The sequence below is a fragment of the Rosa chinensis genome, chromosome 5 (genome assembly GCF_002994745.2).
Source record: "Rosa chinensis cultivar Old Blush chromosome 5, RchiOBHm-V2, whole genome shotgun sequence".
NCBI classification, from domain to species: domain Eukaryota; kingdom Viridiplantae; phylum Streptophyta; class Magnoliopsida; order Rosales; family Rosaceae; genus Rosa; species Rosa chinensis.
In genome coordinates, this window is record NC_037092.1 from 431,497 (window position 1) to 446,360 (window position 14,864).

The 14,864-nt window shown below is 38.6% G+C and overlaps 5 protein-coding genes and 1 non-coding gene across 6 annotated transcripts; 4 read left to right on the forward strand and 2 right to left on the reverse strand.

The window, feature by feature from the left end:
- Positions 1–152: 152 nt before the first annotated feature.
- LOC112168036 lies at positions 153–668 on the reverse strand. Its single transcript, XM_024305155.1, has one exon. The coding sequence runs from the start codon at positions 666–668 to the stop codon at positions 153–155; it is 516 nt and encodes a 171-aa protein (XP_024160923.1).
- A 584-nt stretch (positions 669–1,252) lies between these two features.
- Positions 1,253–2,093, forward strand: LOC112166225 (PLASMODESMATA CALLOSE-BINDING PROTEIN 5). Its single transcript, XM_024303011.2, has 3 exons — positions 1,253–1,492; positions 1,587–1,838; positions 1,932–2,093. The coding sequence occupies exons 1-3, from the start codon at positions 1,426–1,428 to the stop codon at positions 1,964–1,966; spliced, it is 354 nt and encodes a 117-aa protein (XP_024158779.1). The 5' UTR covers positions 1,253–1,425; the 3' UTR covers positions 1,967–2,093.
- A 79-nt stretch (positions 2,094–2,172) lies between these two features.
- On the reverse strand, positions 2,173–2,244 carry TRNAM-CAU. The gene has a single exon. It is a non-coding gene; the product is annotated as a tRNA-Met (tRNA).
- Positions 2,245–3,786: 1,542 nt separating this feature from the next.
- Positions 3,787–5,392, forward strand: LOC112167476 (CASP-like protein 2B1). The gene is made up of 3 exons (XM_024304504.2): positions 3,787–4,414; positions 4,495–4,627; positions 4,833–5,392. Exons 1-3 carry the CDS (start codon positions 4,182–4,184, stop codon positions 5,082–5,084), a joined length of 618 nt encoding a protein of 205 aa, XP_024160272.1. The 5' UTR covers positions 3,787–4,181; the 3' UTR covers positions 5,085–5,392.
- A 1,992-nt stretch (positions 5,393–7,384) lies between these two features.
- LOC121049599 lies at positions 7,385–8,666 on the forward strand. Its single transcript, XM_040507388.1, has 3 exons — positions 7,385–7,862; positions 8,131–8,318; positions 8,582–8,666. Exons 1-3 carry the CDS (start codon positions 7,636–7,638, stop codon positions 8,617–8,619), a joined length of 453 nt encoding a protein of 150 aa, XP_040363322.1. The 5' UTR covers positions 7,385–7,635; the 3' UTR covers positions 8,620–8,666.
- Positions 8,667–8,720: 54 nt separating this feature from the next.
- LOC112167173 (protein NAR1) lies at positions 8,721–13,464 on the forward strand. The gene is made up of 11 exons (XM_024304147.2): positions 8,721–9,061; positions 9,184–9,254; positions 9,532–9,685; positions 9,974–10,154; positions 10,346–10,472; positions 11,038–11,212; positions 11,313–11,362; positions 11,434–11,602; positions 12,061–12,187; positions 12,309–12,400; positions 13,071–13,464. Exons 1-11 carry the CDS (start codon positions 8,942–8,944, stop codon positions 13,221–13,223), a joined length of 1,419 nt encoding a protein of 472 aa, XP_024159915.1. The 5' UTR covers positions 8,721–8,941; the 3' UTR covers positions 13,224–13,464.
- Positions 13,465–14,864: the final 1,400 nt, after the last annotated feature.

Genomic DNA, 14,864 nt, shown 5'->3' on the forward strand with positions numbered 1-14,864 from the left:
AAAGGAATCATCTTAACTTACTTTTAGCTGTTTTCGTGAACAAATACAACATACTAATTGGAATACATTCATTTGGGAGGACATGTAACGGTGGACAAAGCAAGTCTTCTATAAGCAGTTACACCAGCAGGATGTTAGGTCCATATCAATCTTTATGTAGCTGTAACATTGCCAAACTGAATTACTGCATCAATTCCATGGCACCTGAAGGAAGTGCCATTGCAAATATTTGGTGTGACAATGTGTGCATTGTTAACATAGAAACTAGTTCTTCCCCGGTTGTTGATTCTGATCATCTTGTTATCAACACCAGTTGGGACAAGGCTCCCAGTTGGAAAATGTAAAAGGTCATTGAACGACAGAGGCATTGAGATTGCATGGCTTGTCATGAACTCTTCAAGGTGTTGTACCGAGATTGGGGATTCAGATAATTGTGAGTCAGCTGGCATCAAGAAGGTTAAGGGCCGGTTTTGTTGTGCCAATCCATTCACCATCTGCAAAAGGATTGCAAATCCATAGTAAGACTTTGCTCTCATATCATTTACTGCATCCTGCAAATCACTGGAGTTGAAACCGCGAGCGATGAGCTCTGGTTCTCCATCTAGTTGTGATTCTGATATTGGGAAGAGAGCAACAAGAAGGACGAAGAAAAACAATAGAGGATCCATTTTAGGGTGGAGAAACATCGAAATTTCTTTGAGATCTGAGAATGGAGGGTAGTGTTGGAGCTGAAGGTACTTATATGTGTTAAATCCACACAGAAACAAATAGGAAAGGGCCTTTTAACATGCAAGCAGGAATACTACACATGCATGAGTGCTTCATGAAATTGTACTTTATTAGAGGCAAGTTTTAGGTAGGTAATGCACGAGGAAGCAATTCTCATGGAAATTTGACCAGCAAAACATGAATTGCAGGCAAAAGCTTGGTAGAAGCATTCTTGTTGTTGTTGCAAAAATAGGTTTATTAGTTTGGTGAACTTAAACTTTTTAATTTTAAATTATTATCAGTTTGCTTAAGCTGGATCATGTAATAGGATGTTTCGGTAGAGAACCAAAAATAACCATATAATCTTTATCGACCGCTAAACAAACTTTCATAAAGATGTTGCAATCATGTTTCAACTTACTGGTAAATGACCCGGGGGGTAGAAGGTGTTCTACTTCACTTTGGTGCTAAGGAATGAGGGTGTTTTAGGCAAAACTTAGAAAAAGGTAGTCTAAACTGATTCTCTTATTTCGTAGAATTGAAGGAACGCATATAGAGCATGTGAATTGGTTCAACTTTGTTTAAAGCTGAGAATTTTTCATGAAAAAGTTTGTCCATAAATATAGTGCTTATCGTCGGTCGAGATCTTTGAATTCCCAGTTCCAAGTGTATGGTATGGTACACAACTAAAGCTCTTGCAACAACTTCTGCCAAACAATGCCATCAAGATTTCTATGGCTTCTGCTAGCTCTGCTGTGTTTAGCCCTAACACCACGAAGATCTGGTAAAACTAATTCCTCGCGTACAATTCATTAAGCTGATCTCTTTCTTAGTTGCCGAGAACTTAACTGTATATTTTGTTTGTGTAATAAAATTAGGTGGACAGTTAGAGGAATGGTGCATAGCTGATAAGCAGACCCCGGCGGACGAGCTAAAGATGGCACTTGATTGGGCTTGTGAGAAGGGAGGTGCAGACTGCAGTAAGATACAAGAGAACCAAGCTTGCTACTTACCTAATACTCTGGAGCACCATGCCTCTTATGCTTTCAACAATTACTATCAAAAGTTCAAGCAGGAAGGTGCAACATGTTACTTCAATGCTGCTGCAATTGTCACTGCCCTTGATCCAAGTAATATAATTCTGAAGATACACTACTGAATTAGTCATTTGAGTTTGTGTGTTATTGAATTGACCTCCCTAATTTGGCTTTGGTGACTGACAGGTCATAACTCTTGCAAGTTTGAGTATCTTCCTTGAGGGAAGAGTGGAAGACCTAGAGGATTTGCAGTGAGGTTTCAAGGTGGAAGCACATCTAAGATTTCAGTTTTGTGAAAGCATTCTTGTATCACTTTAAAATCAAATGAAGTTACTTTTTCTTTTTTAATGAAGTTATCAATGAGATGCACTAGGAAGCCTCGAAAATCAAAAGAATTGGGGGCAAAAAAAAATTCAGAAGCCACTCTTATCAGAGCCAGGTTTCGATCCTGGGACCTGTGGGTTATGGGCCCACCACGCTTCCGCTGCGCCACTCTGATTGTTGAATGCTATGTTGTTGAGTTACGTATATAAACTAGTGTTTTTGTTGTTCGTTGCTATATTCTAGCTTTCTTGGGCCATGTAGCTAGTTGATTAGGCAGCCGAACCAATGCATACCGATCTGCAGAGTTCTTTACTGCTTCTGTGCTAGGTGTGATGGCCAAGTCTGAACATCTATCTATGGATGACCATAATTAATGTAGCTCAGAATTATAAGGAGTGGGATTCCTTGATCTCCGGGCCTGCAATGGATAGTTATCTCATCAAGTAATCAACTTCTGAAGTGGTGAATGAAGATTGCAGAGCCACATCTCCATCATATATGATTGTATTTGAACATTTATCCAGATGTATCATATCATCTTCGCCTCGATCTCTAGGCCTTGAAAAGAAGAAGAAGAAGCACTAATAAGAAGGTCGATAAGGTAGGACACTAGGACGTTCTGCGCCTGCGCGCGTATATGCAGTATCACTTTCAATTATGGCTAGCTACAGCCGTGACGAGGATCGATACTTAGCTCCATCTCCTTTTATATCTCCAGGCTAGCTAGTGATCTCGATCAAGCCTTAAAGTCATTAACTAACATGATCATGATCATTCCTACAAATTAATAAGCTATATGCATGTTAGGGTTACATTAATTAGGTGTCCTTACCAAAGAAAGCCGCGTAGTTTTGCTTCCAAGTTAGTCTAGCTAGCTATTGCTCGATCCCATTTTCACAGGAAATTATTCTATGCACCGAATATGCAACTAATCCAACACTGATGAGATGATCTCAACCCTTGATATTTATAATTAATATTTTTATTAATAACCTAAGAGTGTATTTAATATAATCTAACTATCCATTTATGTCGGTGCAAGGACACGTCGGTTATATGGTCATAGGTGAAGGAAATACAGAGTCAGAGCAACTCCAATAGATTCTCCATATTTTGATTTTTCTCCACTTTAGGGAAAAAATAGTCTCTTTTACTCCAACAGATTCCCTATAACTTTTTCTATTTTAGGGAAAGTGAGGAAAGAGAAAACCAAATTCCCTATATTTACAACAATCTCTAAAATTTTAAGGAAGAATATAGAGATTTTAGAGATTGCAGTAAAATAAGAAATATGTTAGAGTTGGAAAAGAAAAATATGCTCAAGTTTTAACTTTTGCTTCCCTATTATACAGAAATTATAAGGAAACTATTGGAGTTGTTCTCAAAACACAAAACCTAACCTATCATAGATGACATATATATATATATATATATATGGACCTACAGCAATGTAATCATAGCTCAGCTTATTCTGTCCCAGTGAACTTATGATTTTGGTTGAAATATAATTTATTTTGTTTCTAGGAAGAGGCAATAGTTGGTCCCAAGAAAGGGAAGTAAATAGGTAGAGAGAGGAGAGGGAGATAAGGTGAGGGACTTGAATTCTACCACTGAATGATGTCTTTCAAGCTGCACCTTCAATTATGATCACCATCCTTTCTTTTCACACCATGATTTAATTATTCAAGTAATAAAACTGACAACTTCCTAGTCTCAGAGAGAGAAAGGTCATTAATTGCAAAGCAGCGGTGAGCTAGGTATTCTTGAGATATGAGTTTCTAGAGAAAACCTCAGTCCTTCATCAATTGGCTGGGAGTAAAGGGTTAATTGGCAAATACCACACAAATGAAAAGGCTTTAAATTGTGACCCTCTGTGGCTCTCTCTCTCTCTCTATATATATATAAAGTAGTTAGTGGGAAGTGAATGGTGGTATTGATGGTAGGTGAGTGATTCTGATGATGATATTCCAAGTGCATATTGTTGGGTGGGATTGATTCAAGTTGGTTCTTTGTTGGTAGCTCTTCTTTACTCTCTTCAGTACTTAATTTGAGCTAGCTACCACTGCAGTGTGCTCTTAATTTTGGGCAAAGGAAAACAAAAGAAAATTAAGAATGAGCTACTTGGGTGTGGGTGTTAGTCCTGGGAATGTCCCAGTGTCTCACAGCAGCAGCACCACAAATCTAAAAGTGATCGATCGGAGAGTGAGGGTGGCAGAGTTGGTCTTGCGGTTTCTCATCTGTGGTCTCGGACTCGCCGCTGCTCTTCTTGTGGCCACTGATACTCAGGTCAAAGAGATCTTCATGATCAAGAAGAAGGCCAAGTTCACGGACATGAAGGCCCTTGTGTAAATCCTCAACTCTTCAATCTCTCCCGTTAGTTATCTTTTACTCAAAAATTTCATTGCTTAAATATATGTTTGTGTAGGTTTTTGGTGATAGCCAATGGAATAGCTGCTGCTTACTCTTTGCTGCAAGCACTGCGCTGTGTTATGAGCATGGTTAGAGGAAATGTTCTCTTCAGCAAGCCCTTAGCTTGGATTATATTCTCAGCTGATCAGGTATGATCGATTAATTTACAGATGCATCTTGATAATCATCATTTCTAGCTCCCTTTACTAATGACTATGTAATTAGATTTGCTAGCTGGTTTTGTGATTTTGCATATGTAACTTCAATTGAAGAAGAAACTCATCCTCATCCAAATTAAGTAGCTGGTCTTGATTGTGTGATGAAATAATTAACTTGCTGATTCTGTGAATTAAGGTGATGGCATATGTGGCTGTGGCTGCAATAGGAGCTGCGGCACAGTCTGCGGCCTTGGCCAAGTTGGGGCAGTCGGAGCTACAATGGATGAAGATCTGCAACATGTATGACAAGTTCTGCAACCAAGTTGGGGAGGGAATTGCGAGCGCGGTGTTAGTTGGCCTCAGCACAATCCTCATCTCTTGCATTTCTGCTTTCAATCTCTTCCGATTGTATGGTGGCAACAAGAACAAGAGCAGCTCCAGGTGGTAGTAGGTCGGAGGGATCATCACTTTTGTCTATTATACATAGCAACCACCAACCACCAGCTACTTGTGTAACTAGAAACTTTACTGCTCTACCTACTTTATCGTTTACTCACCCTTCAAATCCATTGGTATATTGACCATTGCCCTTCTTATGTGTGATGATGAGCTTATACTGATGAATGATCATCATGTAAGTTTAGGCTTTTGGCTACCTTTAAATTTCATAATAATGTGAGCTCAAGTTTTTTGTGTAGAGTGAGTTTGTTCCATGTATTTGCTTTTCCAGTTAATAATTCCATGCTGTTGAACCCACAAGAGGGCTATGAGTTTGGGGGACCATGTATTTGAGTTGTGCCTACTGTTAGCCAACCGCAGTTTAACATAAAAATGATTATATACATGGAAACTCATGCTTGGTTTTGGAACCGTATTCTCTCTCAAATTAGTGAATGGAATGGATTAAGCTGTCTAGAAGCTTCAAGTTTGAGGCAAGAGATCGGTAGGGGACTTCTCAAATCCCAGCTACCAAGTGAATGAGATTAACTACTTCTTTTCGCCTAATATGCTCTGATCATGAAGTTGAAATTTTTACAAAAGGAATGCTAGTAACTTTCTGCAAGAGGAGAGGGAAAGATGCCCTAATTGGGCTCCATGTTTCCAACATGTGCGTAGGGATACCATTTTACTATTGGGCTTGGGTTATCACAATTTTTGCAATGGATTCTCTTCTGTTGAGGGAAAAGCCATATAGAACCGTATACGAATTTTATGCATTCAATTGCGGAACTGTAGATACTTTTTGTTTTTTGTAATGACTGAACTGATAAGCTAAGTTGGTATGTATTTTTCTTGCTGAATCAATAATAAATTGACGAGAGAGGAGACTTTTAGAATGAAACTCTGATGAAGTTCACATCAAATCATCAACGGTTGAATAATTAGGGGAGTGCAAATTTGGTATGTGTTTTTCTTGCTGAATCAATAATAAATTGACAAGAGAGGAGACTTTTATAATGAAACTCCGATGAAGTTCACATCAATGGTTGAATAAATAGGGGAGTGCAAATTAGCAAATTTGGTATTCTTGCTGAATCAATAATAAATTGACAAGAGATGAGACTTTTAGAATGAAACTCCGATGAAGTTCACATCAACTGTTGAATAAATAGGGGAATTTGCACTCCCTTTTTTGTAAACCACACTCCCATTTTTATTTTAATATATTTATTTATACAATTACCTTTCTGACTACTCTCTCTCCCCCCTCTTATTTGCATCTGGTTCTTCTATTATCTATTTCCTTTTTCTCGCCGCTAGTTGTGAGCTGTGGGTCTGATCAAAGCCGCCAAAGATGGCTTCACCAATTCATTGCCGGCCTTCGGTAGTTGAGCCTAATAGTCAAATGGTACGACGACGGCGTTTGGCTGGTCGAGTTCAATTGGCTAGCGCCGCCAATTGAAAATTGAGTTGCTGGGCAAGGGGTGGCGTGTGAAGAATTGTGAAGAAGTAAACTGGATGAGGTCGGCAACACGAAACCATAAGCCCATAAGGGTAGGAGCAGAAGGGCTCCAAGACCTTTTTTTTTCTTTCGACGGTGTTGAAGAAACCATCGCCATTGTCGCAGAGTCGAGAGAGAAATAACTCAATAAGCACAGCAATTCCTTTCTTATACTTTCTTGTTCAGACCCTTGACCATTGCTATAGGTTCCTCCTCTCCAAACCATCCCAACCCAACCTATTGACTTGGCCGTTGGCTACGTACAAAGAAGTTGGATGTAGAGAGTTTGAATAAGAAAGCTCTCTATTGGGAATTGATCAATTTCAAGTGCATTTAGTTTTGGCTTTCTCCCTGTCTCTCTCAGTCAACCAATCTCATGAAATCTTAGTCAATCGGTCTCACCTGGTTTAACGATAAATAAAAAGATTAATAATTCTTGAAAGGTTAGTCTTAGAAGATGGAGAGATAAGACATTTTTTCAGATAAGATTGAAGGGGAAGAGGTTTAGGTCGTTTAGCAGTAGTGAGAAATCCAGATAGGAAGAAGAAGAAAAAGAAGATGATAGAATATAGATAATGTAAGGGGTAAATTGAGAATTTCCTCAGATAAGGAGTGTAGTTTACTAAAAGGGAAGTGCAAATTTCACTCTCCAAATAAGGAAGTGAAATTTAATTGAGACGAGAATATATAAGTAGTTGTATCATTTTTTTTATTTCTAAGAAGTGAACTTAAATTTTATAAATGAACAATCATTCTAACAACTTATGATTTGTTCTGCCTAAATTTTACAAATTAACTGCCCATTTTCTCTCTTAACTCTCAGCAAAAAAAGGATCTAGAGTTCGGAAGTAAATAGTTTCGGTTTCTTGGCTTGTCTAGCGACCCCTCCGCACTTGCGCTGGCCTCCGGCCTCGTGGGCGTGGTTTGGGGGTTGCTTGACGGGCTGCTATGTTTTCTTTGGTGGTTGGTGAGTCGTGTTCTCTTCCTTTTTCTACCTGAGTTGGTTGCGGCTTCAGAGTGACTTTTGGGTTCTGACCAGAGATCCTTTTCTTTCGTTATGTTATTCCTGATCGGATTGCTCGCTAGAGTTTGGGATTTGTGGGATCGAAGGGGGTGGTGGTGTGCGGTGGACTTGTGGTGGAGACGTAGATGTTGGATGAGGTCTGGGTGGGAATTGTGGAATGTTGGTTGGTTGCAGTTGGTGAATTTCAAATTATTCGTTTTTGCTTGGATCTGGCCAGAATCTCTGATGATCGCTTTCGATAGTCGATTACTGGCAGAGAAGTAAGGTGGTTCGCGAGGGCTAGTCATCTTTATTATTAGGGTTTCTGTTTTTTCTAGGTTTTGTTTAGGTTTAATCAGTCCCTCCTCCCTTGAGTGAGCGTGTTGGTGGTTTCTTTAGAGTTTTGTTTTGGTTTTTTAAGGTTCTTGTTTACGTTTTATCAGTCCCTCCTCCTTTGAGTGAGGGTGTTAGTGGTCTGAACAAGTGGTATGCCGTTTTATGGTGTCATCTCCAGGGACTAATCGTTTTAATTTTGTTGTGTTCTTGTAGTCAACGTAATGGGGAGCTGCCCCTCCACATATATTGGCGGTATTGGTATATGGTGTCGGAAGGGGTTAGTCTCTTCTTGAGGTTGATTGTAAGGATGTATCAGAACTCCTGGGATAAGTTAATGTTTGTGGTTAAAGTTAGGCCTCTATCGCCTCATGGTATCTGTAACTGCCAGTTCTATATTTGGGGTATGTCATTTTCTTAGAATTTTACAATATCATCCCCATCGTTGTAATATTTTGAATTAATGAAATTTCTTTTATTCTAAAAAAAGAAGAAGATTAAGTTCTGCTCATGTAGTGTTCACGGTACACCTTAACGATTGTGATCATCATTTATGATTTCATTCAAAAAAGTTACCAAACCATATGATTAGAAAAATTCCTCACGAGAAAGTACAATTAATCAACTATTCCTCTGTATAAAAAAAACTGTGTACAAAAACAAAAAGGAGCTGTGCTCGTGGTCGGCACGTGTCTCAGACGCTGACGAGGCGGAAGCATACAAGTACCGGGAATCCATTGGACAACGAAACAAGTGAAAGGAAGCAAAAACATCTTATTGACTTTCCTTTTCCACAAACTCCCACAATCCCATTGGTGGCTGGACGAAACAGTATCGTCACCAAACCACAGACGATCATACAAGCGGGCTAATAGCCAGGTAGCCACACCTCTCTTCTTTCCCGCAGCTTCCTTCTGGAAAATTTCACCGCCTCTGTGCTTTTGATTTCTCTGTTCATCTCCCACCTCCCCAAAACCCTAATTTTCAGAGAAACTCTCTCGACCTTTCGATTTGGATCGTCAGAGTGATGTCAGAGAAGTTCTCCGCCACGCTTCGAATCGGAGACCTTAACGACTACATAGCTCCCTCTCAGGCTTGCATAGTCTCTCTCAAATCCACCCCTACAAAGCCCTCTGATAAGTCTCAGGTCAATTTCTGGTGCTCTCATTTCCCTAGTGGTTTCACTAAGTTTCGGTTTGATCTACGAATTTATAGTTACTGGAGTGGATTAGTAAAATTAAGCTTGTTTAGCAATTTTACTTTGTGAAGGTTGCAACTTCCAGCAAGCAATTGAAAACAGAACCGGTTAAAATTTCACTCAAAGATTGCTTAGCATGCAGGTAATTCGTCAATTCCATATAATTTTGAAGAAATGAGATTAGAGTTTATCTTTTTTTCGTTGGTGAAGTTCGAATTTTGTGTTTTTATTTTTTATGTAGTAAAGAATGAACATTTAGAACTCATATAGTTGAGGAACTACTGAGAGTCTGAGAAATATGCACATAATTGTGAAGAGTAGGCACTGTTTACGAAGTAATTGGATGCACTATGATTAGGACTATCTGTTGAAAGTTTCGTTCTTAGGGATAATGTCTTTGATTTGGTGTGACTGTGCAGTGGGTGCATAACATCGGCCGAGACGGTTATGCTGGAGAAGCAAAGTTTGGATGAGTTTCTTTTGAACATTGATAAAGGAAAAGCTGTCATTGTCTCCCTATCTCCCCAATCAAGAGCTTCACTTGCAGTTCATTTTGGGATTTCGCAACTTCAGGTAATATTGTAACTTGTATTTAGTTTGTCTTCCCTCCCTCCTATGAGTTTAAACTTGACTTTTATGAGGGAAAAGCTGATCATATTATGCATATATCATGATCTATGCCTCCAGTGCACATTTGTAAGTATTTAGAATTATAGGATATAAGTATATACATTTATATGTGTATATATATTTTGAACCTGTACTAATACCTGTTCCCATTGACTTTTAGATATAGGCAGTAAGTTAGTTTTAGATGTTGACTTTGAAATTTTAACATCACAGTTTGTTCCCATTTTTCAGGTCTTTAGGAAATTGACAACTCTTTTTAAGTCCCTTGGCGTAAAGGCTATATTTGACACAAGTTGCAGTAGAGATCTAAGTCTTATTGAATCTTGTAATGAATTCATCACAAGGTACAACCAGTCAACTGATGATGAAAGCCGTAAATCTTTGTTGCCCATGATTTCATCAGCATGTCCAGGTATATGTCTGAACCTATCAGCAGTTTGATAATTGCATCACATCCTCTTTTTCCTTTCCCCCTCCTCAGTACACAGTAGAGGGACATAAACTGAAATGGGGAATTTCATTTTATCAGACAGTAGTTCAATACGGCATTGAAATCTCGTTTTTGTTGGTAAAGAAATTTGACAAAGTTATCTATTATTGCAGGCTGGATATGTTATGCTGAAAAAACACTTGGATCCTATGTACTGCCTTATATTTCTTCAGTGAAGAGTCCCCAGCAAACCATTGGAGTTATTGTTAAAAAGCATATATGCCAAAAAATGGGTCTTAGGTAATTTTTTTCTTGCTAAACCCCTACTCTGCAGTCTGCAAACTGTTCATCTAAACTGTGATCGAAATCGTGATTTGAATCATTTCTGCCCTGCAAAGTAGTTCCTAAGAACTATAATATTAGATGTTGATAATATTTACATCCCATTTACTCAAATTTTAGCTGTTGCCATACTCTGCTAAGTGGGAGTAATACATATAAGTCATGAAATTATTGACCTATAGTTAGGTTCTAAACATGGGATTATCTTTGTGTTCCTCCCCATTCTTTTTCTTGGTTTATTCTGTACCTTTACACTGGAAATTAACAAATTTCTGTAAGACCTAGTATATTAGCATCAATTTTCTTTCTTCTATTAATTTCATGAGAAATTACCTTTTATTTGTAGGCAGACTACTAACACTTCAGTCCACATCTGATAGTAGGCTAACTTGGCCTAAGTGTATGAATTTTAAAGTATTTAGTGTTCCTCTGGGTGTAACAGGAAGTATATAACTGAACTATGTCTGTTTTTCATTGTATATTTGTATATGCCTGATTTAATCAGAAAACATTTATTTGACAGGCCAGATGATGTTTACCATGTAACAGTGATGCCTTGTTACGATAAGAAGCTTGAGGCGTCACGCGATGACTTCGTATTTGAAGTTGATGGAGCCAAGAGTAATGAGGATGGAAGTCTTAGCGTTTCAGAGGTAGATTCAGTGTTGACAACTGGGGAAGTCTTAGATCTGATACAGGTGAGGCCCCAAATGGTCATATTTACTCCCATATCCACTTTTGTGGTCTCTGAATGATTCTGACATCTATCAACTTAATCTCTTTTGGGGATGCTTGCAGTTAAAAGGAGTTGATTTTGAGGGCTTAGAAGAGTCTCCACTAGATAGCATGTAAGACCTGCAAATGTTTCTAACTTGCCTTCTTTATGTGCTGTGGAGTTTTTAACATGTTGTTCTGCCAGGTTGACAAACTTTAGTGATGGACATCTTTATGGAGTCCGCGGAAGCTCAGGGGGTTATGCAGAAACAATTTTCCAATATGCTGCTAAAGTAATCTTTGGAAGAGAAATTGAAGGCCCTGTGGACTTCAGAACTATTAAAAATTCAGACTTCCAGGAAGTGACTTTAGAGGTAAGTGAAGTTATTAAGGATTTGAGTTTGACCACATATTTGCTAGGGTTATAGTGTAGTCCTTGTTACAACTTGAGCTTTGTTGATCTTTGGCCTATCCGTATTTCTGCATAATAAATAGGGGAAGGTCACCAAATTTTTTTTGGCCCACTGGGTGTCTTGTCTGTATCCTTAGAATGAGCTAGAAATGATTCTGTTTGCTGATCTGTTTGGCCATGTTTTCTGGCTTTTATCTATTCAGAACTTGTTGTATTAATGGTATGAGAATTTTCTTGTCATTATTCCTGGTATACCCAGGTATTGATATGCATCTTTGAAGTATTTTATACAAGTGTGTGCATCCCTAAAGGCTAAAGTTGTTTTAGTGTGTAGATTTTTAAATAACTTGTGTCTAATTTCATGTATAAGCATTCACTGCTCATTGTTGTGTAAGGCATTGATGTGTGCTTTTCATTTAGGTGGAAGGAAAGACTGTATTGAAATTTGCACTATGTTATGGATTTCGGAACCTGCAAAACGTTGTCAGGAAAATCAAGATTGGGAAATGTGATTATCATTTTCTAGAGATCATGGCATGCCCTTCTGGTATGTTTCTTGTAAATTCTTATTTGCTATTCACAACTTGTGACTCTGTGGGTTTATATGTTCACTTATTCTTTCTGTGAAACTGGAATTTGTGAATTTATACAAACATGAATTTTCACAGGCTGCTTGAATGGTGGAGGACAGATAAAGCCAAAAGCTGGGCAATCTGCAAAGCAGTTGATTCCATTATTACAAGCAGCTTATGCGGAAAATGTGAGTATCTGATGAACTTAATTTCAGTGATTTTGTGAACTCTACTTCCATTATGAGACTCATACTTATATTTCTTGGCCTTTTTATGTGTTAGATATTTGAAAGATATTTCTCTAGTCCTAGCACATTAGTTGGACTATTGGGACATTATACCTGACAGAAATGTCCAACAATTATTCTTTGAGATAACCATGTTGATCCTTGGGCTCTGAAGTTCAAATATTTCTTACCAAGGCAGGTATTGCCTGAGAAGCCTATAATGGATAACCTGCTCATATTGTCTTCAACCGATCATTTGTTATTTTTTTTTTTCTTGGGGAAGGATGGGGGTTCAAACTTAGGACGTCATCCAACACTGTTAATGTAAAACACCCAATGTTTTCACCAGATGATTAGAACGCAAATACTTGCATAGTTCCACCCTTGTTCTGTCTCAAGAGAGGCAATCTCCTTGATTCGGAAATACAATAAAGATATGTTTGTCCAATGTGTCCAAGAAAGAGCGAATGCATGTTTACATAGTTCCCACTAGACCCTGGTTTTCCATGCAGGATCTTTTTACTGTCAATCTTTGCATATATTTATTTAGCTCTCTGGTGGTATTGGAACCTTTTTGGCCTTTGAATGGTTGTGTTTAGACATATATTGACGATCCTTGAATACTTTACAGGTTTTGGTATCTGATCCTTTTGCAAATCCAATAGTGCAAAGCTTATACAATGAGTGGCTCGAGAAACCTGGTTCAGAGAAGGCCAGGCAACTCATGCACACAGAGTACCACCCTATCGTGAAAAGCATAACTTCTCAGTTACACAATTGGTGATTGACTTCCGTGCTTGGACCTCCAGTTTTCTCAACAAGATGCGAACATCCCTAGACAGACCCGTTTGTGTAGCAAGGCTGTGATCTGGGATTCGTCAAATTTTGATATAGAGAACCAATATTTCTTTTGACATTTTTTTTTTCTCGAACTAATGTCATGTATATAGAGAACTTAATGAATAGAAGAAAAGAATCAATTGCATTATTTCATTATAGCAAATATATCTTCGGAGTGTCCGATACGTAAACCGGGCTTTCCAGTTATCTGGATTTCTACATTGGTATCATGTAATCAATTACACAAAGATCATTCTATAGTCTATAGTGGGAAATAGTGAAGCTTGTTTGGTTTATCTGAGTTTGGATTCAATAAATGTAGCTTCCAAAAATCAACAATCAACAATCATCTATTCATTATTCTTGTTGTCCTTGTAATGTAAAATCGCCAACATCCTTAACAGTAATCCCATAAGATATGGCATGCCACCTGGATACAAAACATATATAGTCGCCACAAAACATATATGGTTTGGTTTACAGATGAAGAGAAGTATCTACATCATCAGAGTCACAATCAGTATCCCAATCTTCAAATTTGTTCGAACTAGTACTGTTTGATGAAGGGCTGCTTGTGACTGTTGGCCATAAGTTGATCAACAGCTGGGTTTCGGTTCCCGTATGTATATAATCCTCCTCCTCATACTTGGTCTGCAATGTTGGCCATAAAGAAAGAGAAAGAGAAACTTGGGACAACGGTGACCCAAAACCATGGCCATGAGCAAACACAAACTGGTCAGGCTGAGGGTGTAAAAACAAACTTGCTGACTCCTTGTAATGCATACTGGGATCCATGCTCTTCGTGGTGAAGTGGTTTGGTGCTGAGAGAGGAAGCACTCTCAGTACCTCTCTCTCTGCTCTCATCGCCTTCACTCTCTGCAGCTGTTTGAATCTTTCTTGCAACAGAGCAATGGAGGAATGAATGACAGCAGTATCGTTATGGCTTTCCCTATCCATTTATTTGATCAGCAACTAGTTGAAGAATCTTTGGCTTTCAGAACTGGGGTGGTGAGTACTGAGTACTGGTGGGAGCTAGCTCAGAGATATGAAGAGGAACTAGCTAGCCTTAAATAACTTTCATGCATATATATGGAAGAGTGACATGTATATATCTATAGCGTTGTATCTGCTTCAATTAGTTTAAGGAGTAGGTTTAGTCGTTCGATGAAATTCGAAGTGGTAAAGAAATAAGGAATGAGAATCGTCGGAGAAGCTGCAAGCTGGGTCCAAAAAGAAAAGGGTCGTGTGGCCAAATCTAAGGGATGTACTTAATTTGTTTGTTTGGTGTATGTAGGGGGAGAGGCAAAGTGCTAAACAGCCAAAGGCATTACTGTTAAAGAAGAAAATGGTTTGGAGAAGAGTCCAAAGAGAAAGAGAAGAGAATGTTAGAAGTTGGAACAAGCACATGCATGGAAGGAAGTGTTTGTTGGAATAGTAGGTTGGATGATACTCTATCAATTAACTAGCTGCCGCTATTCCCAAGTAACAACTAGCTGCCTCTTTAGCTTTTGAAGATGATGGAGCTAACTAACTAGCTTTTTTTCTTTTTTTAGTGGGGCGCTGTATTGGATTTCATTTTCTATAT

What these genes read in the sequence shown, in the direction of transcription:
- LOC112167476 (XM_024304504.2), top strand. Translation starts at nt 4,182, where the DNA reads ATGAGCTACTTGGGTGTGGGTGTTAGTCCTGGGAATGTCCCAGTGTCT. An exon ending in ACGGACATGAAGGCCCTTGT is followed by an intron (nt 4,415 to 4,494) that starts GTAAATCCTCAA and finishes ATGTTTGTGTAG; the next exon opens with GTTTTTGGTGATAGCCAATG. An exon ending in TTATATTCTCAGCTGATCAG is followed by an intron (nt 4,628 to 4,832) that starts GTATGATCGATT and finishes CTGTGAATTAAG; the next exon opens with GTGATGGCATATGTGGCTGT.
- LOC112168036 (XM_024305155.1), bottom strand. Translation starts at nt 668, where the DNA reads ATGGATCCTCTATTGTTTTTCTTCGTCCTTCTTGTTGCTCTCTTCCCA.
- LOC121049599 (XM_040507388.1), top strand. Translation starts at nt 7,636, where the DNA reads ATGTTATTCCTGATCGGATTGCTCGCTAGAGTTTGGGATTTGTGGGAT. An exon ending in AGTCGATTACTGGCAGAGAA is followed by an intron (nt 7,863 to 8,130) that starts GTAAGGTGGTTC and finishes GTGTTCTTGTAG; the next exon opens with TCAACGTAATGGGGAGCTGC. An exon ending in CTGCCAGTTCTATATTTGGG is followed by an intron (nt 8,319 to 8,581) that starts GTATGTCATTTT and finishes AAAAACAAAAAG; the next exon opens with GAGCTGTGCTCGTGGTCGGC.
- LOC112166225 (XM_024303011.2), top strand. Translation starts at nt 1,426, where the DNA reads ATGCCATCAAGATTTCTATGGCTTCTGCTAGCTCTGCTGTGTTTAGCC. An exon ending in CCTAACACCACGAAGATCTG is followed by an intron (nt 1,493 to 1,586) that starts GTAAAACTAATT and finishes TAATAAAATTAG; the next exon opens with GTGGACAGTTAGAGGAATGG. An exon ending in TGTCACTGCCCTTGATCCAA is followed by an intron (nt 1,839 to 1,931) that starts GTAATATAATTC and finishes GGTGACTGACAG; the next exon opens with GTCATAACTCTTGCAAGTTT.
- LOC112167173 (XM_024304147.2), top strand. Translation starts at nt 8,942, where the DNA reads ATGTCAGAGAAGTTCTCCGCCACGCTTCGAATCGGAGACCTTAACGAC. An exon ending in TTGGGATTTCGCAACTTCAG is followed by an intron (nt 9,686 to 9,973) that starts GTAATATTGTAA and finishes CCCATTTTTCAG; the next exon opens with GTCTTTAGGAAATTGACAAC. An exon ending in GATTTCATCAGCATGTCCAG is followed by an intron (nt 10,155 to 10,345) that starts GTATATGTCTGA and finishes CTATTATTGCAG; the next exon opens with GCTGGATATGTTATGCTGAA.